The sequence below is a fragment of the Exserohilum turcica genome (assembly GCF_000359705.1).
Source record: "Exserohilum turcica Et28A unplaced genomic scaffold SETTUscaffold_9, whole genome shotgun sequence".
Classification (NCBI taxonomy): Eukaryota; Fungi; Ascomycota; class Dothideomycetes; order Pleosporales; family Pleosporaceae; genus Exserohilum; species Exserohilum turcicum.
In genome coordinates this window covers 1,756,870-1,782,076 of record NW_007360310.1, presented here as the reverse complement: position 1 = coordinate 1,782,076, position 25,207 = coordinate 1,756,870, and the positions used below count along the sequence as shown (strand labels likewise).

Below are 25,207 nucleotides of genomic sequence, written 5' to 3'. Positions count from 1 at the left end.
TCGCCAGCCTTAAGAGGGCTAATGAGGCAGCAACAAAGCGTAGGCAGCGTAAGAAAAAGCGGATACAGAAGCGAGGAGTACTTACAAAGGGAGCTGGAGAGGATCTACTCGCTCAGCGCGAGGCTGATCAGCAGATTGCTCATGAAGAGCGTCAGAGAGGAGAGCGATCAGGTGTTAGCCGCCAGGCTTTGGCGCGCTGTAGTAGGTGCAGAGAGACTGGCCATAACTCGCGTACGTGCAAGAAAGATACTCTAGGTACTGCTTAATCTATTATGTTAATATGTAGTAAAACAACTATATTGTGGTGGAACTACAGGCTTATAGAGGTGCGCAGGTTTGGTGGGGTGCGGCGCTCGCTTGCCTGCGGCGCTCGCTTGCCACATACGTTACCATAAACGCGAGTATGTAGTGTTGATTGTGGCACATTATATGCTTTTGCAAGAGCACGGATAGATTGTTTTGGATTATTACGATAAGACGCGATAGCAAGGCTTATTCTGCCTTCACGAGAAGTATGTATAGAACGTTGTTGTCGCGGCATGGTGGTGGTTGTGTAGAGCGTCGCGTCAAGTTTGGTGGGGTGCCCAGCTTACTGATCTGCCCAGCTTACTGACCCTGCACGTTAGAGAAAATGCTGCTTAGCTAATCCCTTTTGATTGGACATTCAGCTATACGTAACTAAAAATACTACAGCAACTGAGACGCGCCCTAGCCTAGTCCCAGCGTCAGCATATAGGCCTTTAATCACTCTGCGTACATGCATATAGTAGCAAAAACCTAGTGCAGCATACAAGATGTCAGCTCACTGCCAAGCTGCGTATACACACTTATTACATGATGCCTAGACTATCCGATAGATTACTGGGAGAAGGCTCGGGGACTTAGCCGTCGATCGCAATCGTATTTAATCTATTGATTCACCACACTGAAATTGTGTTAGTGTGTAGATATGAGGAAACACGCATAAGGTGTACTAGTGAATCTCGCGATACTTACTTTTCTTGCAGAATGTTTGCTCACCAGACGCAGCACTAAAACTTCAAGTATACCTCGAAATAATTATCGAGGTAGACGGTACAGAAGCCGGTCATCTTTCACAGCGTCCGAATTTTCGTATCGACTGACAGAGTATTGTCATTCACCCATGCCACAAACCCCTTCGCTGGCAGTCATGTGCAAACACATGGTATAAGAATTCAAGGACTTTGTTTATCGCTAATAGTCTAATACAAAATCGTACGTCCAGAACAATTCACCCCTCCTTTTCGCGATCGAAATAGTCATTACCCCAGAAGCTTTGACCCTCTCATCCGGTACCCGATACTGCAAGCTTCATCAAATGGTCCATGAAGGTTTGCAGACTGACATCGTCGGTGAAAATGGTCTGAGCTGTTTGTGCGACACCACCGTAGGTTCCAGTAGTGTGCGTCGTCGATGGGTTGAGCTTGCTGAGCAGGAAACGGGCTTGTGAACCACCAGCATCGCAGACAATGAAACGGGGCAGCGGGAAACGGTCCTGAATGAGCTCCTTGGCGTCCTCTTTTGGCGCTTCCAAGAGTTCCCTGAAGTTCTCATAGCCCTCTTGCTCTTGATAGCCAGCCTTTCTCCATTCTGCCATGGTCTCGCCGTGGAAAATGAGAATATGGAAGAAAGTGTCGAGCAACAGAACAGTCTCGGACTGAATCGAGCTTGAATCGAGGAGCACGGGCTGACCGCCTTCGTGGTCAAATCCGTAGCTATCCAACGTTGGCTGAATCATGATGAGGGAGTTGCTAACATCCTCGTGGTTCAAGACATGGCGGTAGAAGGCGGTTTCGTCGGGCGAGTTGTTGAAGACTTGCAGGAACTGCGAACGACGGAGATGGAACATGAACTGCGGGTATAGCGTGAAGTTCTTTTCGAGCCTGGACACGAAATTAGCAACGGTTTTGAGCAGATGGAACTGGTTGGCGAATTTTCATGCAAACTCAACGCTGCTGAAAAAGACTACAAAGTGCATATACATACCTGAACGAAGAGGGGTCGTCCTTCCTGTACTCAGCGAAGCGAGCACATAGTCGGATCAGCATGCGATCGACCCATCGCAGGACATCTGGACCGTCATCAACCTCAGCCTTGAAGACTGCTATCCTAGACATGAGCACGGCAGCGGCTTCTTGATCGAACGATTGGGCAATTGCGGGGTCGCCAGAGGGGCTACTCAGCGGTCGGGCGACGGTGGTGACTATGAAGCATTAGCACTCTCATTTGGTCTCGCAGAACCGGCTGACATACCTCTGAGGTGGAACTGGCCAGATGAGTGCTGGTAGTATGTGAGGAACTGGATCAAAGCCTGCTGCTGCCCTGACTGCATCTGGCTCGGGCCTCCCTGGCCGGCAATCTCAAAGTAGATACCGTACGAGGACTGGGGGTCAATACCACACATCTTCCATGCGCAAGTATTGCCAATACCGCACTCAGTTTCGCCAACAGACACAGACTTCTTGTTCATCGAAATAGCATGGCCGATGAGACCAGTAAGCTTCAGTTCCTTTGTCGTGAGGACTTCGAGGTTGGCGTTGAAACCCATGAGGAGATTTTCCTCGGCATCCTTGTTGAACACTCGCGCAAAAGACTGCTTGTACATGGACGAGGTGAAGCTGTCCGTCAAGATCATGTGTCCACCCGTCGAGTTTGCAAGACCCCGCATTTCGAGGAGGCCGACCTGATCAAGACATCCTGCAAAGATGTCAACGATATGGCCATTGTGCGAGACGCGCTTTGCAAGTCCCTCGTAGAACTTGAGTGCCTTCTTGTAGTATTTGATGTTGTCGCGATCGATGTCGTGGTGCGATCGGATGGGTTCACGTAGCTCGGGGCCGACAACCATTCCGGGTCCCTCAGTTGCTGGGCCACCACTGAATAGCATGATGCGAGCACCCCGGTTCACGAACTGTGTCTCCAAAAGTCCAGCAGCGACACTGAGCGCCACACCAGTACACCTGAGGGGGCGCTTATCGTTTGCGACGGGCCAGGGATCTCGCTGAAGGGACTCGAGGGCGTTGGTCAACTGGAATTCGCACTGCGCGACGGGGAGGATGAAGCGCGAGCCGACACCCGCGGGGGGCGCCATCGCAGGTCGACCAGGTTGCTGTGGAACACCTGGCCGCATGGGCATCTGGCTGAGGCCAAGCATCTCATGAACCTGCTTGGAAGAGTAGTCCTTGCTGCCGCGGAAAACATACGACTTGGCGCATTCAGCGTAGCCCAACTCGTGTACTTGGGCCTAGAATTGTTAGCTGGTCCCCAAATAGCCATTGGCCCTACTCACCATGGTACCGTATGTAATAAGTCCAACCAACGCGTCTGGCGGGAGCAAGCTCAGGCTCATGATGATCGAGTCCTTGAGGGCCTTCAAGCTGTCCTCCTCCTGGCATGTGTCGACGACAAAAATGAAGATGGGAAGAATGGGAGGGCTTGTCGTAGTACCGGGAATGCGGTATTCGATGGTGGTGTTTGAGGCATGTAGCTCGGGTGGTATTTGCTGCTCAGAAATGTCCTTGTAGGCCGGGGGGAGGGGGTTGCGGCTAAGGCAGAAAGGACATATCCAGACACGGGCGCGCATGTCAATTTGACTGTTGAAGAGTCAGCCACAGTATCATTCGAGGCATTGGACATGATGGTACCAGAATGGGTTGAGGATGGCCTTGCATGGAGCCCGACAGCCGACGGGCGTATATTGAAGCAGAGGCGTGTCCGTCTTCTCCTTCAGAGGGGTATAGAGAGCGCCAATGGGGACAACGAGACGAGAGGCTTCCTATGTGAAGGATCAGCATCGCATCCACGGCATTGCCACGGCTCCCAATGCCGGCATCAGCGGTCACCTACCATGCGCGAGCTGGGAAACGTGTTCCAGCTGAGGCGGAGGCCATCTCTGTCCTCGATCTCGCTCCACTGGTCCTTGAGCGCCTCAAAGTCGGCCATGCTGGGCAGTTCGCAAGCTGATTGCTATGTTCAAAGGGGTCGTCGGGTGGTGTCGTGGTGGTGCTGGCAGCGGAACGGAGGGCGCCCACGATGGACGATGGGCCTTGGTGGGGCGGCGGTAGGCAAGGCGGGCGTTTGCGGAGCGTGCGAGTGCAGACGGGGTGGCGGGATGGTGCAGAGGTAGGTGATCGAGACGAGACTCCTCGTAGGCAGCCACTGCACAAAGTTGCAACGTCTCCTCCAGAGGCTCCAGCGGTCGAGCTATGCGTGGATACCAGACCAGCGTTGACGATGCGGCCAGATGTTCTTGCCCTAGCGCGCCCGTTTGGGCCTAGCGCCCGGCCGCCGCCCTCAAAACTTCTGATTTTGCCCGCTCCCGCCCTCTTCCTCTTCACCACCGCCAGCTTCACAAAACTACGTAACGGCAGACTCCCACTTCTTTTCATGAACGAGCCTGTTTTCGCGCTGCGCGTAGAGGAGAGTCAGGCCCATGGCTGGGCGCCCGATCTGGAAAACTCGTTCCGAGTATACTGATAGGTTGGGAATCAGCAGAGGTCACATTCAAACGCGTCGAAGCTTTGTGCTGCGCCAGGAAGAAGAGCACGGCGGAGACGTGTCGATGGATTGGCGCATTCAACTGAAGGCCGTCGGCATAATACGCTGGCACTGGCACTGGCACTAGCACCGCGCAGTCTCCAAAGCCACGTGACTTTATCGCCGTGACATCACAGCCGCACGCGCTTCGACGTTCAAGTACCATGTCAGTGTCGTCTCATGAGGCTAGTAGTCCTTGCTGTCGTTTATATGTGTTGTCGCAAGTAAATACATACACAAGGGAAGCGTGCGCTACCAGATGCGCTCGTATTCACAACATACTGCGGCAAGGCAGGTGATGGGGGTGCAGATCGCTGACGCCAGCATCATCCGAAGCCCTACCCCGAGTACAGCAAATTTAGATTCGCATGCGAATCCATACGCTAAAGCCAGGGAATTTCCACATTTAGACGGTAGTGAACATGGGATGCGAGTCCACATAGCGAAAAGCATGGTCCTGATACGAGGCTGTACCTGCGGGTGTGTTTTGTCAGCGTCCGCTAATATGGCCATGTGGAGTCCAATGCACAAAACGAGAACAAGACTGTGGCGATCCATGATGGGCATCGTCTGGGGTAGGCGTTATCGGTTTCTTGTTTGGTGTTTCTTGTTTGGTATTAAGCTTTTCGCCCATGGGCATTCGCCCGTATGCTTCACTCTTGGTCAGTTCCTCGCCATGCCTTCGTTCCAACTCGCCATCATCACTGCTATCGTGCTGAGTTTCACTTTGCTCTACACCATCTGCTCACTATCTGCGCGCGACCCCACATCCATCTTTTTCGATGCCAGCAAAGCCTATACCCCCCGATACTCTGCTCTCCGGTCCCAACAGGCCAAAGCCCACGTTTCGACCTACAACTCGACTTTCAGCCCTGAATACGTCACTGAGAAACACATTGGGAAGAAGCTGTGTGTTGGTATACCCTCTGTTGCGCGCCAGGGTCCACAATACCTGCCTGGAGCCGTGGGCTCTTTGTTAAACGGCTTAACAGCACACGAGAGAGAAGAAATCTATCTCATGGTTTTCATCCCACACTCGGATCCTGCAACCCACCCAGCTTATGGGGAGCCATGGCTATCCAAGCTGACCGATCGCATTCTCACGTACGAAGAACTGAACACCCAAGACATGAACCACGTTCGCACAATGGAGACCAAAGGAGGCATGTTCGAAGAAAAAGGACTGTACGACTACTCGTATATACTGTCCAAATGCGCCGAGCGTAACACACCGTATATTGTCATTCTTGAAGACGACGTCATCGCAATGGACGGATGGTACCATCGTACTGTCAACGCACTGCAGGACGCTGAAGAGCAATCTACGCAGCGTGAAAAGCCTTTCCTGTATCTCCGCCTATTCTACACTGAAGCGTTTCTGGGGTGGAACTCGGAAGACTGGAAAACATATCTCTTCTACTCGCTCTGCTTCGCCGCCATGCCGGCAGCTGTTGTATCATTCTTACGTGCTACATCACTTCCGGGGCTGCTCAACAAACATACCTGGCCAACAGAGGCACGTACCGGTTACCGTCGCTTGGTATTAACATTCTACGCCCTCATGGCAGCAGCGATACTTTTGTTCTTCGCCCTCGGACGAATGACTGTCCTACCACTCCCTACTGGCGTCCACGAGATGCCTCGATTTGGCTGTTGCAGTCAAGCCTTTGTATTCCCCAGGCAGAAAGCTCTCGACTTGATCTCATATTTTGCCCAGACGAAGACAGGCTATGTCGATGTCTTAACGGAGCGCTATGCGGACACAAGAGGCGAGTTGAGGTATGCTGTCACGCCAAGCGTATTCCAGCATGTGGGTACGACAAGCAGCAAGATGGGAGAGTATGGGCCCATATTCAAGCAGAAAACATGGAGTTTTGGGTTTGAGGAATACGAAGCAAATGAGTTGAGGAAAGAACATGAGGCTGCAGGGTCGTGGTTAGATGGTATGGGGGAAGTTTGATAGATTAAAACTTGCTACATGTTTCTATCTGGATGCCACTTGAAACGTCTCTCGAATCGCTACTTGAACGGTTTTTCTTAAGAAAAAAACCGCCATTTGTTTTTCCTACCGATCATGGGTGCAAGTTGATTACCCCGCACGAGGCTGAATATGGTATGGAGGGTATGGAGGCTGTGGAGGCTGTGCTCAGCCTTGTCATTGCTTGCCTAGCTAGGCACACCAACCATTTGCTATTTGGTCCATGCAGAGAGAAGAAGGATGGATTTTTATTTATGCAAATCACCGTAACTACATCCGAAATCCTTCCTGTTGTCCTTAGCCCGGCTGCCAGGAACTTGACCTGCACTTCTCCCAGCGACTGCGTCGAACCTTTCTCTTGTATTGATTTTGGGTCGTGGGATACAGCACCTTGGTACCAAAGCCCCCCTATATTAGTAACATCGACTCCCAGCGGTAATAGAACCATATAGACCTAGGTATCGAAGGCGGCTAAAGTTCGAGGGAGGATTGTTCAAGTATCTACACATGGGTTGTGAAACCATGGCGGAAGCGGAATGGAGCCGATACACCTACCAACCCCTTGACGAGAACAACAATGAAATCAGACTGATAACCCTATTACCCTCGGCGGACACGCGTAGCGAAATCGTCTGCGATATCAAAATTACGCCACTGGTTGAAGGCGAAGTACCTCGATACGAAGCCCTATCTTATGTTTGGGGCTCAACGATACCACCATGCAAGCTTCGAGTATCACCTTATAGCAATGAATGCATCGAGATAACCAATAATCTCGCACAAGCATTGCATTACTTGCGAGATAAATCGGAACCAAGAGTACTTTGGATTGATGCTATCACCATAAACCAACAAGATATTGTGGAAAAGAGCAGCCAGGTCCAACGTATGGCTGAGATATACCCCATGGCAGAAAGAGTAATTGTTTGGTTGGGTGTAGATGATGCCGATAGCGAGACAATCATGAAGATCTGCACAAATCTTAATGAGAAAGTCTGGGTTCCTTTCAGTGGCCGTATGGAGATGTACCCTCGGACTGATGATCCTGAAGATGCCCATTGGAGCGATTTCCGAATACCCCTTCCATACGACCAGACAATCTGCCAAGCAATTGCAAGATTTCTACAGAGACCATGGTTCCACCGACTCTGGATATGGCAGGAAATCGGCCTTGCGAACGTCCACGCAGTGGTGCTGTGCGGCTCTGATACCATGCCCTGGCAGTATCTTGTGAACCTGCTAACCTGCATTGGTTTCAAAATGCTGCCTGATGAATCTGCAAGAGCAGTCAAGAACTTGGGGAGGCTATGGCAAAATAGCTACAACATTGCCCAAAACCGAAGGAACTCCGGGCTCTTGAGTCTACTCCAGCACATGCAGCTTGCTCAGTGTGCCGATCTGCGAGATCGAGTGTACGGCATGCTTGGGCTGTGGCGCAGAACCAATCCGCGCGTAGTCGTGAAACTAGATTATAATCAATCAGTAGCAGACGTGTACCTTGACTTTGCAAGGTCAGTCGCCAAGCAGTCGGGTAGTCTCGAGTTACTCGCTATGTGCGAGTACGACGACGCGTTGAACAACTGGCCGTCATGGGCGCCTCTGCTGAGCAAGCCGAATGTGGCAAACAGTGTCATGATATCAAGATGCACAGGAAATACAGAATGTGCGGTGGAATTCTCCAACGATGGCATTATGAAAGCAGCGGGATTGTGTATCGACCATGTAGCCACATTCGATGTTGAGACTACATCTACGGACTCCACCTTCACCAAGGCCACCCGCTGGATGAAAATGCTGGACATGGATTCGCTTTACGTCGACGGAAAGCCAGTAATGGATACACTTTGCCGCGTCCTGTGTACTGGCCAAATGGACGATATATGCTCACCCGCTCACCTCGCATTCCCCAACATGGCGTCCTCACTAACTGCTCTCCCCAACACTGCGCAACCGCAAAATACCAAATACGTCGCAGACGCCGGCCAAGATTTCTTCTGGCGCCGAGCCAATCAGTCCTGTGCAGGCCGGAATCTCTTTACAACCTCGCAAGGCTACATTGGACTCGGGCCCCTGGGCCTACGAAAAGGCGACCAGATCTGCCTCCTCTTGGGCTTTGAATCCAGCCTGATTATCCGTCCCACGCACAAAAAACGCTTCAAAGTCATCGGACAGTGCTACCTTGCGGGCGTGACTAACGGCGAGCCACTGCTCGGTGCCTTATCCCCGCATCACCGCATGATACTCGTGCAACATGCAGCGTCCTACCAGAATTACTGGACGTTCCTCGATTCCCGCACAGGAAAAGTGGACGTCGAAGATCCGAGACTGGAGTCAGAGTTGCCGCGGGGCTGGCGGCGGGTGAAACATGAGTTGGATGATGTGCAGCTGAAGTTCGCGCACGATAGTAATCCAGGGAAGTGCACGCAGTTTGATCCTCGGTTATCGAGGTCGGAATTGTTGAGGCGTGGAGTGCCTCTGGAAGATATTGAGTTTTCGTAGTCGAGATGAAGGGGAGAGTATTCTTGCACTGTTGCTTGCTCATGTCATTTCGTACCTTATACAGGGAGATATACTTGGTTTAGCCGTAGCTTGATATCTACATAGCAGCTTGAGCTGCAGTGTACTATAATCAAGACGGTTGCTATAGCTACCTTGCTAATAATACTCCACCGTTCCTGAAATGATGAAGCGCATAGGCATGGGATCCTGGACATGTCTTGAGTCCCCATTAAAGGAGCTGCGTGAATAGGATGCTCTTCAGATTTTTCTTGTGTAGAACGGCTTGGATAGTATTCGCAACATACGCATTCTGATATAGCCAATTGATCCAAGACGAGACCCAAGACGAGACCGGAATGAATTAGCGTTGCGCAGCTCCCAAGGCTCTTGCAACATCTCTAGGAAAATACAAGTTTTGCTTGAAGAGTGCAGTTACGCTAGAGATGGTGTCATCGTGGTTCTATGTGTAGCTGTTGGGTTTGAAAGTTTCCATGCAAAGCACTGCAGGCTAGATGTAGTGTAGGTCCAAGCTGTGCGGGTCGGCACGCTGCGGGGTCTAATATTGATAATGTATTCATTAAATCTCCTTACCAAAAGTAATCATGGTGTCCTTGATGCATGAATGCATTTATGAAACACGAGAAGATTAAGCCTGGGGTATGCATTATGGGAGTTTCGTATACTCCGTATTCTGCAAGGGTCTCGAGTTTGATGTCTCTGCCCTTGTTCGCTAAATAAAGCGTGTGTAATTTAGTATGCATCCCTGCAAAAGGTCGTGCGCATTGCTCTTGAATTATCCATTCATATCGTGTCTTTACAAGTCAAGTTTAGAAATGGTTGGTTATAAATAGGTTTCTGCTGAATCTTGTTGAAGAGATGACGCATAGGGTAATATCATATAAACCAAAAGGCAAGAATTATAATCGTTATTCACTTAAGAAAAAGGAGGTTGCAGAGACTATCCGCAGCAGCATCAACTCAAAACAAGAGCAGTCACTGAATGATGGGAAATGGCTAGAACATGGCTTGCGACCCTCGAGGAGCGCATGTAGAGAGCCGACGCTGCGAACGCAAGAGACAAGAGAATCCGGGGATTTCAGCGCCTATCAAATCGAATATGGTACCGAAATAGAACAATTACACCCCCTCCATAATTACTAAGATCGAAACTGACGTCACCTTAGCGCGAGATCGATAACTTTAGACAGGTCGGAAACATGCAGCCACAATGCCAAGAGTGTGATTGGTGGAAGCTCGACTTCGTGTGAACAATACCCGAGGTTGAGAAATAAGTAAGTCAAAAGATATCAGTGATCTTCATGCTGTAAGGCTGCAAAAAGAAGGTGGTTGTTCGTTGAATATGCAACCATTGGTGTTTAACCAGGTTCTCCGCAAAGTAATTAACCGTTAGTATTGAAACCAGCACGTGGGTGGCTGCAAGCTAGCCATACATTTTCTCAACCTATCATACTTCTGTCCACAAACAGTACTCTCGCGCATCTTTTCAGTAAAAACAAAATCCTGCAAGAAAGAGGTGTTGAGACAGGAAAAGTTGCCTGATCGGTGGACAGAAGAGTTGCGCGATTTTTTTGCGGTAATATTTTTTTTTCATGCGGCAGTAATATTCGTATCTTAGATCTCTAGCCTGGTACCTGGGTCGTATATGGCCCAAGGCTTATAGTCCGGGGTTACAACTGTATGGTGACCGACCCAATGAACATGCTCCTTGAGTGGATAGAATACGAGTAAGCGTACAGAGCAGTGGTTCTGGAGCCAAAATACGCCGCATCATTCCCTGTTCGCTTGAACGTTAGAATGGAGATAATTGTTCCGTTGACCGAGTGGGGAACGCCAACTAAACAGGTACAAACTGGACATGTGACGGCGACGAGAAAGAGTATAATAACAGCATTGGTGCCTGGCATTTCAATCGCTAGATCATTTTTTGGACACTCAAAATGGCCGCAAAAGTCAAGTCCCGTGGCGCCTCGAGCCTCTTTGCCTTGCTGGCACTCTCCAATGTCGCAGCATCTACTGCCATCAACAGGGACGCCGTCCATTCCCTGCAATCACGGGCGCCACCCTCAAAGCTCACTATCAGCGCGGGCACGCTCACGTCAAAATGGTTTGAGAAGTCCGACTATGTCCAGATCATTGAGATGGTTCTTACCAACAACGACCCTGAGAGCTCCTTCATAAAAAAAGACAACCTGACCATCACGGCTTCATCCGACTCTTTCGACATTGTTCGTCCCGCAACTGTCACCCGACTGATGGCTGGGCAACAGATTGTTGTGCAGATAGGGGTCAAGAACAAACCCACAGTTGTTCGGGGGGTTCAGTGTTCAGGAACAATCACTGCAACCTGGGCCAATACCATGACAGCATCCACTCCGATTAGTGGAGAATGCGGATTCGGCGATTACGCTGCGACAAAAGAAAGTTTGAATCGCCAATGGACCCCAGATTGGTACAACAACGCCAAATTCGGCATCTTCATTCATTGGGGCGTATATGCCGTACCAGCCTATGGCAACCAAGGTGCCAATGAGGACTACGCAGAGTGGTACTGGAAGCGCATGGGAGAACCAGACTACAAGTCGAAAACTTACCAGTATCACCGTGATACCTATGGAGAGAATTTCAATTACGATGACTTCATTGCGAATTTCACGGGATCGAAATTTGATGCGGCAGCGTGGGTGAATCTGATTGCAGACGCCGGGGCAAAGTATATGGTCCCTGTAACGAGTAAGTGCTGGCATGGAGATATAAGAACTGCACTAATCCTATTGTTAAGAGCATCACGATGGATTCGCGCTGTTTGATACAAAAGAGACCAGTAACCGCAACTCGGTCAAGCTTGGACCCAAGCGTGACTTTATTGCGGAGCTTATCAGCGCCGCCAAGAAGCTACACCCTGAAATTAGAAGAGGTCAGTGAATGAATGACAGTAAAGGTTTATGACTGACCGATTTCCTCGCAGGTACCTACTTCTCCATGCCTGAATGGTTCAGCCCAGCATATGCGCCTTACGCGTTAGGTTGCTGCGGTGGCTTTCCTGGAGGGCCACCCACCAACCCGTATACCTCCAAAGTGATCGACTATACTGGTTATATATCCGGCAAGGAATATGTAACTGAGATTCAGTATCCACAAATGGAGACTTTGGCCTACGACGAGCGTTATGAGACCGAGCTTATGTGGTGCGATATTGGCGGCGCCAATAATGCGACAACAATGCTATCGGCCTGGATCAACTGGGCACGTTCAAAGGGACGCCAGATCACCTATAACAATCGCTGCGGTTACGGGTCTACCGATCATACGGATGCGACTGGCGGTGATTTCACGACACCAGAGTATGTCACCAACGGCGATACGGTTGTCAGCAAGTGGGAAACAAACCGGGGAATGGACCCATTTTCCTTTGGTTACAACAAGGACACGCCCGACAGCAGTTATCTCACCGGCAAAGATATCGTGCAGTCCCTAGTCGATGTCGTTTCGAAGAATGGAAACTTCCTCCTCGACATTGGACCAAAGGCCGATGGCACCATTCCCGAGATCATGCAGACAGGACTCCAAGATGCAGGCAGATGGATCAAGGAGCGTGGAGAGTCCATCTACGACACTCGCTTCTGGCAGACTACAAGCGGCACGGGAAATTTCAGGTACACCATCAGCGACTCGGCTTTCTACATTCACTTGCTCGCACCACCAGTCTCTCCCGGTAGCATCACAATCCCCGACAAGATTCCGTTCCTAAGCGGCGATGAGATTCGCATTCTGGGAGGCGCTATGAACAACACATACGTGCCGGCAATACTGAACACGGACGGAACGGTGAGGCTGGATGTGCCCGCCAATGTAGCACACGCCGATCGATGGGTTTGGACTTTCAAGGTCATCTATAAATTGTAGGTGTATTATGGGTTACGACAATGACTTGAAAATTATCCACAAGAGGGGAGGCATTAACGCTTGTATGATCACATGATATAGTCACATGACCCGATCATGTGACCTATGATTATCCACCAACTCTATACTAGCACAGCATGATAATGCATATCCGATGATTATTGACCAAATCTATGAGTGCATAAGACCTAGCTTTGATACAGAGTGACTACAGTAGTATGGATTAGCTTGAGTATCATAGACGATGGCATCGTGCCTCTGAACTCATGCTGGGTTCTGCGTGATTACAAGAGCGTTGTCCGCGAGCTGCGCATGCCGGATGTCCATGCGGTCTGCTACCAAAATTCATATCCCAAGCGCAAATAGCAGATGATCTGATGTTGTTTCTGCCCATGTTCACGTGATGCTCTACCAGGAGCGACTTGCTCTCCATGCGCGACACAGGCGATTCAGCCTTGGCCACTGACTTGTAAGGCGGGCAAAACCCCGTGGAGACCAAGAAGTGACTGGCCGATCAAACAGCATAGGTTTCGCAGATGGAATACGCATAACCTCTTCAAAGTAGGTAAACTAGGCAGTGCGTTACTATGACGAGTCCTGGGCTTTGTCCGTTGACATGCCCTACGGGAGGTTTTAAGAAGGTACGTTGAACATATTACAGAAATTCATACCAGGGGCGTAAGTCACGGCTGAATTGTCTGGGAGTGGCCAAAGCAGCCACGTGTACATGTCACGTGCAGCTTTATTAATAGCCGTACAGATACAAAACAACTATTTTACCAACCCCTTTCCCCTTTCGTACGCACAATAAAGGCTCTAAGCTACAAATAAAGTAACAGAAGATTCAAGCGGCTTTGGGGGTTGATTCGTATGGTTTTTGAGCAGTGTAAGGCTGTAGATGTAGATTTAGTTTCCGGCAACGAAGAGTTGGGAAGCCTTGTCCAGCTACTCTTGCTGCCCACCTCCCGCCACCTCCATGAAACAAGCCACTTTCGCTTGTTCACGCGAATGTCATCACGAAACATAATGCCCGGAGATATGAGTTGCTCTGCATGCTGTTGAAATTGCGGCGCACGTAGGGATGCCGAATAGGCTCTCTTGATAGCATAGAGTAAGTACACAGCCACGCCCTATTGTTACAAATGTTTTGCCCACCATTGGAAATGACAATCTCCTTGGCTCGATTGCCGGGTTGCTTGTGCGCAATCTGATCGCCTTGCGGAAGGTCGGCCGGGCCGGCTCGATTTGAACCATGCTAGCTTGCCGTGAGCGTTGAACTACTCGCGGCATTAACCGCAACGTTATCAAGTACAAGAAGGCAAGTCATCAGATTGCTCGTATTGCGAACGCGGGCGAACAGGCAAGAATTGGTCAAGCGCTTGGAAATGGAAACGGAGTTCCTGGCCACCATGGTCCTGAACAAGCCATATTGAAAAGTTCTTGCGGCTCCCGGAGGCACTACAATTAACGCACCGAATGCTGCAGTTGTAGTGTGCAAAGGATAGCGGGCGACTGCCCTCTCAGGCAGGTTCAAGGCATTCTCAATTTGTCAAGGCTGCCAAGCGCCGAGACACAATCCTTTAGCTTATTCGTCGACAAGCTTTAGCTGAGAATTACTTAATCTCCGCTCTTGGCTACGCTCATACAAGCAGTTGAAAGGTGACGAGACGGTGCTATGATAACTAGTACTGCCGGATCGACACGTGTGTAGCATTTCTATTGGACATGTCTTGCTCACATGCCAAATTTAGCCTAGGCTTAGCGGGACGATCCCTCAAAACGGCGCCCCTGCAATTCCACCCAGTAGACGCCTCGTACACCACCAAGACATTTCACCTGCCAAACAAAGCCTAGCATACATTCATGCTATACCCCTATCTAACCAAGGCCGTTTAGTACGCGCTGAATGCTCGCAAACCGGACATTGGCTTGCAGCAGGCCGCAGCAAATCATGCGCGCGTGCTGGAGCCAGATCAAGCAGAAATGCGCCGTTGATGCAATCAACTGACCTCGGCTCGTCACAGCTCAATGGGTTGTCACCTGCCAGGCATCCACTATTTTCAACCAAGATCGGCATTTGCTGTCGACGAGATTGCCCGAATTGCACTGACAAGGGCTGGTTTTCTCTCACTGAATACTATTGTACAAATTTTCGGTCAAGCTGTACGTGAAGTGATAACAGGGAGATCGAAGGATGCATCGATGATGATCTCATGCGCCGGCTATCGAATCCTAAGGCTTACCATGGTGAAAATCAAAGGCTTGGCCTCTGATGCTTGTGCCGAGCAAAGCTTAGTCCGCGGTCAGAGCTTATCTCCTGCACCCCACGCCAGCAGCTCCAAACGCCGTCACACTACAGAGGCAATCATCTGCTCTGTATCCAATCACCACGTGTAGTAAGGCTGCCCCCTATACAAGCATATCTACACGTGGACCACAAACGCAGAAGGTGAACGCCTGACAATCTGCCAGTGCTGGTTTAGTCTGCCAAAACCCAAATACTGAATGTAGTTCGAGTCATCTTGCCGCAAGCTCCGCTTTGCCAATGGCCGAATCGATAAGTTTCACAGTTTGCTCGTCCCCGACGCATTGGCCCGAGTAGCAGGGTGTTGCAGAGCACGTCTGAATCCAGCAGGTCATGTTTGGAATGTGGGCTCGTCAACCCTATGGCATGTATACTACCTACTGATCTGAGACTAGTACGATACTGAGACAACAGTTTAGATTGCTATTCCCGTATCGGCCTCGGCCATTGGATAGCAGGCTTACACAATCCGTCACTGAAGACTGTAATGTCGTAATTCGCCTGCAAAACTGAGTATAAAGCCCAGCTGCCGCCGCGTGCTGCTAGAACCTCATCCACAGAGCCTCCAAGCATTTGTGGTTCTCCAGCCTGGTTCTATCTTACTGGTTTCTTCACTGCCTTGATACATCTTCTGGTCTCCCTCCAAATCGAAGTCATGCCTTCTTTCGCCACCCTTACTATGGCGCTGGCCGCAGCCAGCGCCGTCTTTGCCAGCCCTGTTCAACTGGAGAAGAGAGATTCCTTCACCATTGAGCAAGTTCAGCGGGGTACATACCTCAAGGTTGGACCCGAGGCTCTGATCAAGGCTCTCCGCAAGTACAAGAAGCCCATTCCTCAAAGCCTCAGGGATGCTGCTGCCAACTTCCGCGAAAACCAAACCCTCGCTGCCGCTGCCGCCGGTGGCTCTGGAAGTGTCACTGCATCCCCTTCCGACTCTTATGACAGGTCTTACTTGTGCCCTGTCACTGTTGGTGGCACGACTCTTCACCTTGACTTCGACACTGGAAGTGCCGATCTGTAAGTTGGTATCCTGATATATTTGACACCGCCACTGACCTTGAACAGCTGGGCATTCTCTTCCCTCCAGTCCAGGAGCCAACGTGGAAGCCACGCTTACTACACCGTCAACCCTTCCAAGCAGCTTCAGGGATACTCATGGAGCATCTCCTACGGCGATGGCTCCGGTGCATCTGGAAAGGTGTACGCTGACAAGGTCACTGTTGGCAGTGTAACAGCTACTTCTCAAGCTGTCGAGGCCGCCACCTCCGTGTCGGCCGAGTTCAGCCAGGACGTTACTGATGGACTCCTCGGTCTTGCCTTTAGCTCCATCAACACCGTTGAGCCCCAGGCACAGACTACCTTCTTCGACACTGTGCACGACCAGCTTGCCAGCCCCCTTTTCGCCGTGACTCTCAAGTACCACGCCGCTGGCACCTACGACTTTGGCTTCATCGACAGCTCCAAGTACACCGGCTCTATCACCTATGTCAATGCCGACAACAGCCAGGGCTTCTGGGCCTTCTCCGCCTCTGGATACAGCGTCGGCAACAGCAACACCAGGAGCTCTATCAGCGGTATCCTCGACACTGGCACCACCCTCATCCTCGTTGATGACTCCATTGTCAGCGCCTACTACTCCCAGGTCAGCGGTGCCCAGTTCGACAACTCCCAGGGAGGCTACACCTTCCCCTGCAGCGCCTCGCTCCCCACCTTCTCCATCACTGTCGGTGGCGTTAAGCAAACCGTCCCTGGAAAGTACATCAACTACGCTCCTGCTAGCGGAAACAGCTGCTTCGGCGGTATCCAGAGCAACTCTGGCATTGGCTTCAACATCTTCGGCGACATCTTCCTCAAGAGCAAGTACATTGTTCACGAGATGAGCGACAACGCCAACCCCAGGATTGGATTCGCCCAACAGGCTGGCGTCTAAGTTCGCCATAAGAGATGAGCAGTGCGCGGCATGTGTGACGGCCTGTAAGGAATAATGCTTTTGATGAGTTGTTTGGACGGGTTTACTTCTTCTACTTTACATATTTGATTGGTTTCAGTGTAGCAGCGCCAGGCGGATTGTATTTAAGTATCAAGCATGAAGTTTTCTTAAAATTCCTTTGTGCATTCGAGTGTACAGTGATGTGATCTGCGCTAAAGAATCGGCACATCGAAGTTGTAGTCACCATGGCTACTAACTCTTCTCTAAGCTGAGTCACATAACAGGAAAACGTCTACTTCGGTGCAAAGCAAACAAAAACATGGAATCTCCATGTATTCTGTGCACTCCGGAAAGGACCTTTTACATGAAATCCTGCAAGATATAGATCTGGTGTTCCGCTTACAGATGACAGCCTCACAAAGAGCCTTTTTCGAGCATTAAATGTTAAAGACTGACTTAATCGTTGGAGTAAGACCAGTGACGTCCTGTCGAAATAGTAAGAAGCCCAAAATAGCACTATGAAATATCGTTTAGCCTAATCTACCGTTCGATTTTAACCGAATTCCTACGCAAATACAGTCATCTCCAAGCAATCTCTATGCGCATGCCCCAGCACGCTAGCGCAAATACCGCCACTACGTTCGCACACTGACGCATGGTGTGCCTATTCCGTGCTGTCAGTGCCAAACTAGCGTTTGCGGAGAGACAGAGGGATAAAAGAGAGTGAGACTTACGGTCAAGTCCTCAGCACGTGAGAGCCAGAGAATATTTCCCTCGGGGACATGCACTGCACAGTCCAGGTTTCACGTTATCTTCGGCCAGACTAGTACACGTCCAGATACCCGGCCCGAAGGCTCACCGTTGCGATCTCGCCGAGATCGATATCATGGAAACGCTTGCTTGGCAAGATCCCGATAGTGCTGTTTTTTTACGCTCGATCGCGCTTATGGGGCCGGGTTCTGCCCGAGATGCGGTAGTACTCGTTTACATTACTCGCTTTTTTTTAATTGTGCAAGGCTCGCGGCTTTGTGGATAGGTAGGTGTTCATCAGAAGTTTGCTTAGTCCACCGATTTGTTCAGGCTACACGTAGTGGAGAATATATTAGTCCTCCACTCTTCTTCCTATGTAGAACAGTGATCTCTTAGTCAAGCCTCTGAATCCGGTGTTGATTGTTGTCAGTTTTGTGTTTTTGCAGGAGATAGTGAATGGTCATCTTACAAGTTCAAGGGCATAGAAGGTATTCAAACCTTTATCGATTGTGATAGCTGCGCCGCTATGAAGTTGTTTCCCAGGCTATAGAATGCTATGAGGCTGATGCCGATATCAACTGTCGAGGAACAACATGCGGATGTCTCACTGCAGACTCTATAGAGAGAGATTCTCTGCTCCAGCGTAAAGTTCCGATAGTCATGGTAAGAAAAATGCCTTACGTACTGTCAGTACTTGGAGTACATTTCGGCTCTCTAGAAGAATTGCCATCACAACCTTCACTTGTGGTGACGTCTCCTCTGTACTCCTGGCTAGATTACAATATGCTCAAACATTCCCAGTGTTTACAAGCGCTGCAATGTAGCCGAAGAGCAAGAGGGGTACGCTGGTGCTAGGGAATCTTTTACATTATTAATCAACCATGGATTAGATAACCGCAACGTGACGTCTGATTGAGCTATAGTTATCCTTCATGACCACAGCTTCACGCGCCATTGGTAGACCACCTGCCCTTAACCGTCTGAACCCCTGCTGTGCCCAAATATCGCTTCAGCTCCTCCGTATACTCCTTCGCAAGCAAATCAAACGGCTTCCGCAGACCGCCCGTCTCCCACCCTCGCAGCTCCATGCCCGTCTTAACCGCCGATGGGTAATTGTGGCTCTCAAGGAACTTGCAAATGGGAAAGATTTTCCTCCACAGCTTGCGCGCGCCCTTGAGATCACCTTGAACGGCTAACATGTCCCATAACTCCACGGAGAGCTCAGGGATGATATTGGTGGCACCCCATACGGAACCCTTGGCGCCTGCAGCGAGGCCGTAGAAAGTGAGTGTGTCCCAGCCGTTGAAAGCCGTGATTTTGTTATCGAGCTCGAAGAGGAGCTCTGTCAGTGCCGGCGCGTTGCCAGACGTATCCTTCATGTAGTAAACGCCCACTTCGGAGAGGGAGGCTAGCTCGGTAGGGGAGAGTGTAATGCCACTGGCAGAGGGGATGTTGTAGAACATGATGGGCAGCTTTGCCGCTTCATGTACCTCCTTCATGAGTTCTCGTAGTTGCTGGTAGTTGACTGGGTCATAGAACGGTGGGACCAACATGAGTGCATCAGCTCCAGCCTTGGCCGCATGCGTCGCTAGGTCGACGCATTCCCACGTCGATAGGGCGCCTACGCCAGCTACTACAGGAATTCTTCCTGCTGCATATTTAATGACGAGCTCCAAGACGTTATTTCGTTCATCGAGTGTCATGGCTGTGAATTCGCCTGTTGTGCCGCCAGGCACGAGGCCATGGACTCCAGCCTCAACCATTCGATTGATATGTGTTTGTAGTCTTCCTTCATGTACTTTCTTTCCATCATCAGTGAAGGTTGTTACCAATGCCACTAGGATGCCACTGAGTTCTCGCGGAGCCATGGCTATTGGAGTGTAAGAGAAGAAGAGGTTGGTGTCAAATGAAACTCGAATCGGTGCGTGAGGTAGTAGCTGAGGGAAGGTACTGAAACTCAAAGCAAGCGCGACAACAGTGCATTCCAAATATGAAGCCCTCCTAAATCTCACTGTACGCGAAAATATAGGGATATCATGTCGGGTATGGTGGGGCATCTTTGACAGGAGTAAACTTCCGAATGCGGTTAGTCTGGTGACTTGTTTCCGACCATGCTGATCGGTTGGGTTAGGAGCATCCAGACGTCAAGGTGCAACTACATTAGGTATATGATTCCGCAAGCAACATGCCAGATTTTTTGAGCCGTTCATATTGGTGGAACTCATGCCGTATGCCAACATGTGTCTGGAAATGCTTAGCCAGTCTCGCCCGCGAACCTGTGCGCGCACATATCACTGCAGACTATTCCTTGAACATCCATGCATGATTGAAGCGCATTCCTTAGTTTACATATCAAGATTTTCAGGACTTCGAATTCTAAGGTGCAGAGCAAACCTGTTGGGTGCAACAGACTATCGACAGCGACATACAGCAATCCTACAAGACCAGGCTTTCAGACATGGCAAACCGCGCACCAAACTTGGACCCTCTTGTCTTCTCAATTCAGGACCTTGAGAAAGAAGGGACAAGGCGGCTTTCGCAAGGATACCGCGATTTTTACAATGGTGGTGCAATGGACATGATTACGTGCGTATCCAAATCGTCGGCTGGGCACTCTCTGACCTGTTTAGGCTCAGGGACAATGTTTCGGCATACGATCGATACAAGATCCAGCCGCGCATTCTTCGCAATGTCTCCAATCTAGACTCGACTGCAGAAATCTTCGGATACAGGGCGAGTTTCCCTTGCGCTCTGAGCCCAACTACGATGCATTGTCTAGCGCATCCAGATGGAGAACTGGCGACGTCGAGGGCGGCAGCGAAGGCAGGGATAGCAATGGCCTTATCTTCATACTCCAATATGGCATTAGAGAACGTCATAGCTCAGGGAACTGGTAACCCCTACATGATACAAATGTGCATTTTGAGGGACCGGAGTCGCACGTTGCAGTTGCTGGAAAGGGCGGAAAGTGCGTACCCCTACCAACAGTGCAAGTGTAGACTGACTCTCCGATAGACGCCGGTTACAAAGCACTATTCCTCTCTGTCGACGTACCGGTCCTGGGAAGACGACTGGGAGAAATGCGCACAGACTTCTACCTGCCGAAACATCTGTCCTTTCCCAACATCTTATCAAGCGGCGATGGAGACTTTGGTGATGACGAGACCAAGCGCAACGGGCCCACGGCTTTCGATGACACGCTAGAGTGGGAGGAGGTCATTCCATGGTTGCGGAAGCACAGCAATATGCAGATATGGCTGAAGGGAGTGCTATCGCCTGAAGAAGTTGAACAAGCGGTAGTTGCGGGTGTCGACGGGGTGATCATCTCGAATCACGGGGGTCGCCAGCTTGACGGTGTGCCTGCCACACTGGATGCGTTGCGCTCCTGTGCGCCCATTGCCAGAGGACGTATTCAGATTGCCGTGGACGGCGGGATAAGGAGAGGTTCAGATATTTTCAAGGCCATCGCACTCGGGGCGCAGTGCTGCCTTCTCGGACGGATCGCCATATGGGGGTTAGCTGTAAGTAACTGCAAGTTGAAACCAGTTCCGAAACTGACGCCCATCCAGTACAAAGGCCAGGCGGGCGTAGAGTTGGGTATTCGGATTTTATATGATGAGTTCAGATCTACCATGGCGTTGGCTGGCTGCCGTTCGGTAAAGGAAATCTCGACGGATCATCTGAGTGTATTGGAGGGCAACGGTATTCTCGCGAAGCTTTGACGTATGGCCGACATCAGTATTACGTTTAACGATACATTCCACCTAGTATAGCATGAGCCAGACTTTACTTTCGCGCAATACATCCACCCAAGAATAGGCCTTTCCTCTTTTTGACATGCCATTTTCGGGGTCTGGTATCACCCTTGCCGCGTCGCGTTGCTCCCATACCTTGCGCATAACTTGTTGCGAGGCCGTGAAACCGTTGAAAGCGGATCGGTTTGCACCCTTCTCCATCCAATCCATTAACCATTATTGGGCGGAGGTCGACATTGCTTCGCATCCGGCAATGAAAGCTGGCCACGGTGTACCTGGCGACTTGTCGTTGGCAGTACCTTGCGCGAGATCAAAATTCCCCAAAGCTGTGATGACATCATTGACGTACGTTTGCAAGATGAGAGGATGAACATTACGGATCCTCCGGTAGAAGAATATCACCAAAGCTGAGCCCATGGCTCTCAACATGGCTTGGCTGGAATTAGAGGGGTTGGGCCTAGCATCGCCATTGCCGTGCAGCGGCGAAGGAGACCTGGAGACGCTGTGTTGTGTGGAAAAGGAGCAAATCATGTGCTCTAATCGAGTCGTCTTTCTCTGCAACGAGTCTGTAAAGGCTCGCGGCACTTGCAAGGGTGTTCGCTCTAGGAAGTCGAGAATGTTTGCAACTCTTGTCGTCTGCGATACTAGACTGAGCCAGTCTTCTGGAATGCCATAGATTTCCATGTAGAGAGTTTTAGGCCACTGGCGAAGATCTGATAGGTGGATGTCACGGAGGCCAGCCTCCTGGTCCTTGGATGCATCCACATCGGAGTCACTGTCGGTGCCATGTGTCTGGACTCGAAGAAAATCATCGAGCTGGGGGTGCTCATCTGCCACCATTGCATCCTGATCTGAAACTGGCAAAACGCTAGGGACCCCAAGGTTTGTTTGGAAGATCCTTTCGATTTTCGCCTGCATACCGGAACTGTTGTGGTCGTGCAGGGTAAAGGTACTTTCGCCAATGATTCTGAGCCAGGTGTAAACGTGATGTAGTAATCGAGCTCTGCGCGAGACTTCTCGTTTAGCCAGCCCTCTTAGTCTCAAAAGGCGCTCCGCATCGATGAGATAGCATCTACCGTCGGTCGAGTTGCCGCTCAAAGTCTACCCATAATTAGCATGGGCTATGAATTAGAAGCGAATGCCTACCGCAAGCGCGATAAGACTGAAAGTAGCCATTAGCTGGTCTTTGTATTTGGCTTTTTGCGGACCAGTCGTCTCTGATCTCAACGACTCTTGCATGTGGCTCTTGGCCCGTCGTGATGCATACTCAAGGATCCGAGTTCCCTTCTGGTACGACAGAGTTTCAGGATAGCTCTCTGTTTTGATGATGGTATGTGCTGAGCAGCCGATAATAGCATAGAGATTGGCAATATTTGCATGTTTCATGTTCGAAGTTTGAAGGAAGGTCATGTCGGCGAGCGTATGTACGGCATTACTCCAGTTGAGTATCTCCCACGGCGATTTGGAATGCATTGGAAGCGGCACGAACTGAGGAATCACAACATCTCGAAAGTGCTTCAGGAGCACCTTTGCATCTTCAAGGATTTCATCATCATCTAATTCTTTTGGTGCACAAGGCAGAGGTTGTGCGTTTGCCACTGGCGCGACCAAACCTGTCTTTTGTTGATCCCGAAAATGATCTGGTTTGAATGAGTGACACACGGAATGACTTTCGTCATTGGCCCCGTGCGGCTGGGCGGCAACATGAGCTAGAAGGTCAAGCGGATCGTGGTATGTTTGTTCATGCAGAGTGGGCATAGAAATGTACATCGTAGGGCTAAACAGGTCGTTCCACACGAGGCCGGCGGAGCTGTCGAGCAATGATTCTAAATCGGGAAAAAAAGTCCGTTGAAGGGTTATTGAAGAGATCAAGCTCAGTCAAAGCAAGTTCTGCGTCATCTTCCGTATGGCGTACATCCGTAGTAGGGACCATAGGGGACGGACATGCTGGCGCATGACTGAAGATTCCGACACTGGTAGATGGTGTTTCGTTGAAAAGAAGGGAACGGTCTGCAGGAGAGATGCTTTGCGGTGGTGCAACAGATTGTTCTGACATCTGGTCAACCTGTTGGGAGATACTGGGGGAGGCTGCTCTATCAGGCTGTTCTATCCGGCTGTGAGTGCGGACCCAGGTATCTGGTCAACAGGGAGCGGACTTCGGCTTAGCTGCGTAGATGGCGCATCTTGCTGTGCTTGGGCTGACTTGGGGGTAGATATGGAAGCCCAGCGGATTAGAGAGGGAAAGCCTCCACACTGAAGGCCGGCATTGCAACATACAGAGCATTGTGGACGTGTCTGGTCGCATTTGACATGGCGGCGACGGCAGGTCGAGCAGCCACCTAGGTTGTGAGTCCGTCGCGGCTGCAGATGCTTCCGCGCTGTCGCCCTGCTGCGGTTGTTGGGCATGATTCTAGATGGAGGAAAGCGGTGCCTATTAGTAGGCGAGACAGGAGAGCTTTGCCAACATAGCTATGTGGTGATAGCAGTGTTGGGTGAGAGATGAATGGTGTTCTCCGCTTGGCGCAAGTAAACTGAATTTCAGACTCAAGAAATCTACTCCTAGGCCAAGACCAACAGCTAAAGCTGCAACTAGAAGCAATTGGAGAAGCAATTACTCTAGTAATACAACAAGCTGCAGATAAAGCTATCCCATAGCTAAGGCAAGGACCAAAGCCTAAGCTATGGTGGAGCCAGGAGCTTACTAAGCTAAGAAGAGACGTGTCCTATTACCAAAGGATATTCTCGCAAAAGCTAAAAGAGACTTCTATGCAAGAAGCTTACCTATATAAGAAGGACTTTCTAACAGCGCGAAACACCTACTAAAGGGCCATTAAAGAGGCAAAAAAGAAACACTAGAACGATTTTCTAGAGAGAGAAGACCCACAGTCTATCTTTAAAGTAATGGCATATACAAAGGAGCAGCGAGTAGAGAGAATACCTCCTATACAAGGAGAGGCCCTAGAGACTACGTTTAAAGGAAAGTGCAGAGCCTTTAGAAAGGCGCTTTTCCCTCCGCCTCCAACTACCCAGCCGCCTAGCTTCTCGAGCTACAGCGAAGGAAAGTGGGAGTGGCCAATACTATCAATAACTGAACTAGAACAGGCCTGTTCTAGCAAAGTTAAAAGTAGTACACCAGGCCCAGATGCTATTACTCAAGACATCATTACCGCCGCCTTTCAAGCCCAACTAAAGACGCTATTTAAAGCTTACTCTCTACTATTTAACTATGGATACTATCCAACCTGCTGGAAAAGAGCTACAGGGGCAATACTCAAGAAACCGTCTAAGCTAGACTATTCTCTCCTAAAGGCCTATAGAGTTATCACACTCTTAAGCGGCCTAGGAAAAGTTATAGAGAGAATTATAGCTAAACGGCTAAGCTGCCTAGCAGAAGTTACAAACCTACTCCACAATTCGCAGATAGGAGGCAGGCTAAAGAAGTCAGCAATAGACGCAGCCCTACTACTAGTAGACCAAGTCCAGCACCAGAAGCAGCGAGGATACGTACC

At 50.3% G+C, this 25,207-nt stretch overlaps 8 protein-coding genes across 8 annotated transcripts; 5 read left to right on the top strand and 3 right to left on the bottom strand.

Annotated features, from left to right (window-relative positions):
- Positions 1-1,221: 1,221 nt before the first annotated feature.
- Positions 1,222-4,153, bottom strand: SETTUDRAFT_166469 (uncharacterized protein). The gene is made up of 6 exons (XM_008033463.1): positions 3,868-4,153; positions 3,666-3,796; positions 3,311-3,614; positions 2,275-3,265; positions 2,008-2,224; positions 1,222-1,904 (listed from the first exon to the last, which is right to left on the bottom strand). The coding sequence occupies exons 1-6, from the start codon at positions 3,961-3,963 to the stop codon at positions 1,307-1,309; spliced, it is 2,337 nt and encodes a 778-aa protein (XP_008031654.1). The 5' UTR covers positions 3,964-4,153; the 3' UTR covers positions 1,222-1,306.
- A 1,080-nt stretch (positions 4,154-5,233) lies between these two features.
- Positions 5,234-6,517, top strand: SETTUDRAFT_100355 (uncharacterized protein; the record flags this gene model as incomplete). The annotated part of the gene is made up of 1 exon (XM_008033462.1): positions 5,234-6,517. The coding sequence occupies one exon, from the start codon at positions 5,234-5,236 to the stop codon at positions 6,515-6,517; it is 1,284 nt and encodes a 427-aa protein (XP_008031653.1).
- Positions 6,518-7,057: 540 nt separating this feature from the next.
- On the top strand, positions 7,058-9,034 carry SETTUDRAFT_36012 (uncharacterized protein; the record flags this gene model as incomplete). The annotated part of the gene is made up of 1 exon (XM_008033082.1): positions 7,058-9,034. The coding sequence occupies one exon, from the start codon at positions 7,058-7,060 to the stop codon at positions 9,032-9,034; it is 1,977 nt and encodes a 658-aa protein (XP_008031273.1).
- Positions 9,035-10,992: 1,958 nt separating this feature from the next.
- SETTUDRAFT_158076 (glycoside hydrolase family 29 protein) lies at positions 10,993-12,958 on the top strand (the record flags this gene model as incomplete). The annotated part of the gene is made up of 4 exons (XM_008033461.1): positions 10,993-11,009; positions 11,082-11,785; positions 11,835-11,969; positions 12,021-12,958. The coding sequence occupies 4 exons, from the start codon at positions 10,993-10,995 to the stop codon at positions 12,956-12,958; spliced, it is 1,794 nt and encodes a 597-aa protein (XP_008031652.1).
- Positions 12,959-15,942: 2,984 nt separating this feature from the next.
- SETTUDRAFT_24639 (uncharacterized protein) lies at positions 15,943-17,193 on the top strand (the record flags this gene model as incomplete). The annotated part of the gene is made up of 2 exons (XM_008033027.1): positions 15,943-16,280; positions 16,329-17,193. The coding sequence occupies 2 exons, from the start codon at positions 15,943-15,945 to the stop codon at positions 17,191-17,193; spliced, it is 1,203 nt and encodes a 400-aa protein (XP_008031218.1).
- Positions 17,194-18,887: 1,694 nt separating this feature from the next.
- SETTUDRAFT_24638 (uncharacterized protein) lies at positions 18,888-19,811 on the bottom strand (the record flags this gene model as incomplete). Its single annotated transcript, XM_008033026.1, has 1 exon — positions 18,888-19,811. The coding sequence occupies one exon, from the start codon at positions 19,809-19,811 to the stop codon at positions 18,888-18,890; it is 924 nt and encodes a 307-aa protein (XP_008031217.1).
- Positions 19,812-20,401: 590 nt separating this feature from the next.
- Positions 20,402-21,665, top strand: SETTUDRAFT_24637 (uncharacterized protein; the record flags this gene model as incomplete). The annotated part of the gene is made up of 4 exons (XM_008033025.1): positions 20,402-20,529; positions 20,574-20,911; positions 20,959-21,464; positions 21,513-21,665. The coding sequence occupies 4 exons, from the start codon at positions 20,402-20,404 to the stop codon at positions 21,663-21,665; spliced, it is 1,125 nt and encodes a 374-aa protein (XP_008031216.1).
- A 249-nt stretch (positions 21,666-21,914) lies between these two features.
- Positions 21,915-23,644, bottom strand: SETTUDRAFT_24636 (uncharacterized protein; the record flags this gene model as incomplete). Its single annotated transcript, XM_008033024.1, has 3 exons — positions 21,915-22,799; positions 22,845-23,338; positions 23,614-23,644. 3 exons carry the CDS (start codon positions 23,642-23,644, stop codon positions 21,915-21,917), a joined length of 1,410 nt encoding a protein of 469 aa, XP_008031215.1.
- Between the last annotated feature and the right edge of the window lie 1,563 nt (positions 23,645-25,207).

Bases quoted from the DNA above. Each gene is read 5' to 3' on its own strand.
- SETTUDRAFT_166469 (XM_008033463.1), bottom strand. From the start codon at position 3,963: ATGGCCGACTTTGAGGCGCTCAAGGACCAGTGGAGCGAGATCGAGGAC. The intron at 3,797-3,867 runs GTAGGTGACCGC...TCCTTCACATAG, and splicing joins CGTTTCCCAGCTCGCGCATG to GAAGCCTCTCGTCTCGTTGT. The intron at 1,905-2,007 runs GTATGTATATGC...TTTCGTGTCCAG, and splicing joins GACGACCCCTCTTCGTTCAG to GCTCGAAAAGAACTTCACGC.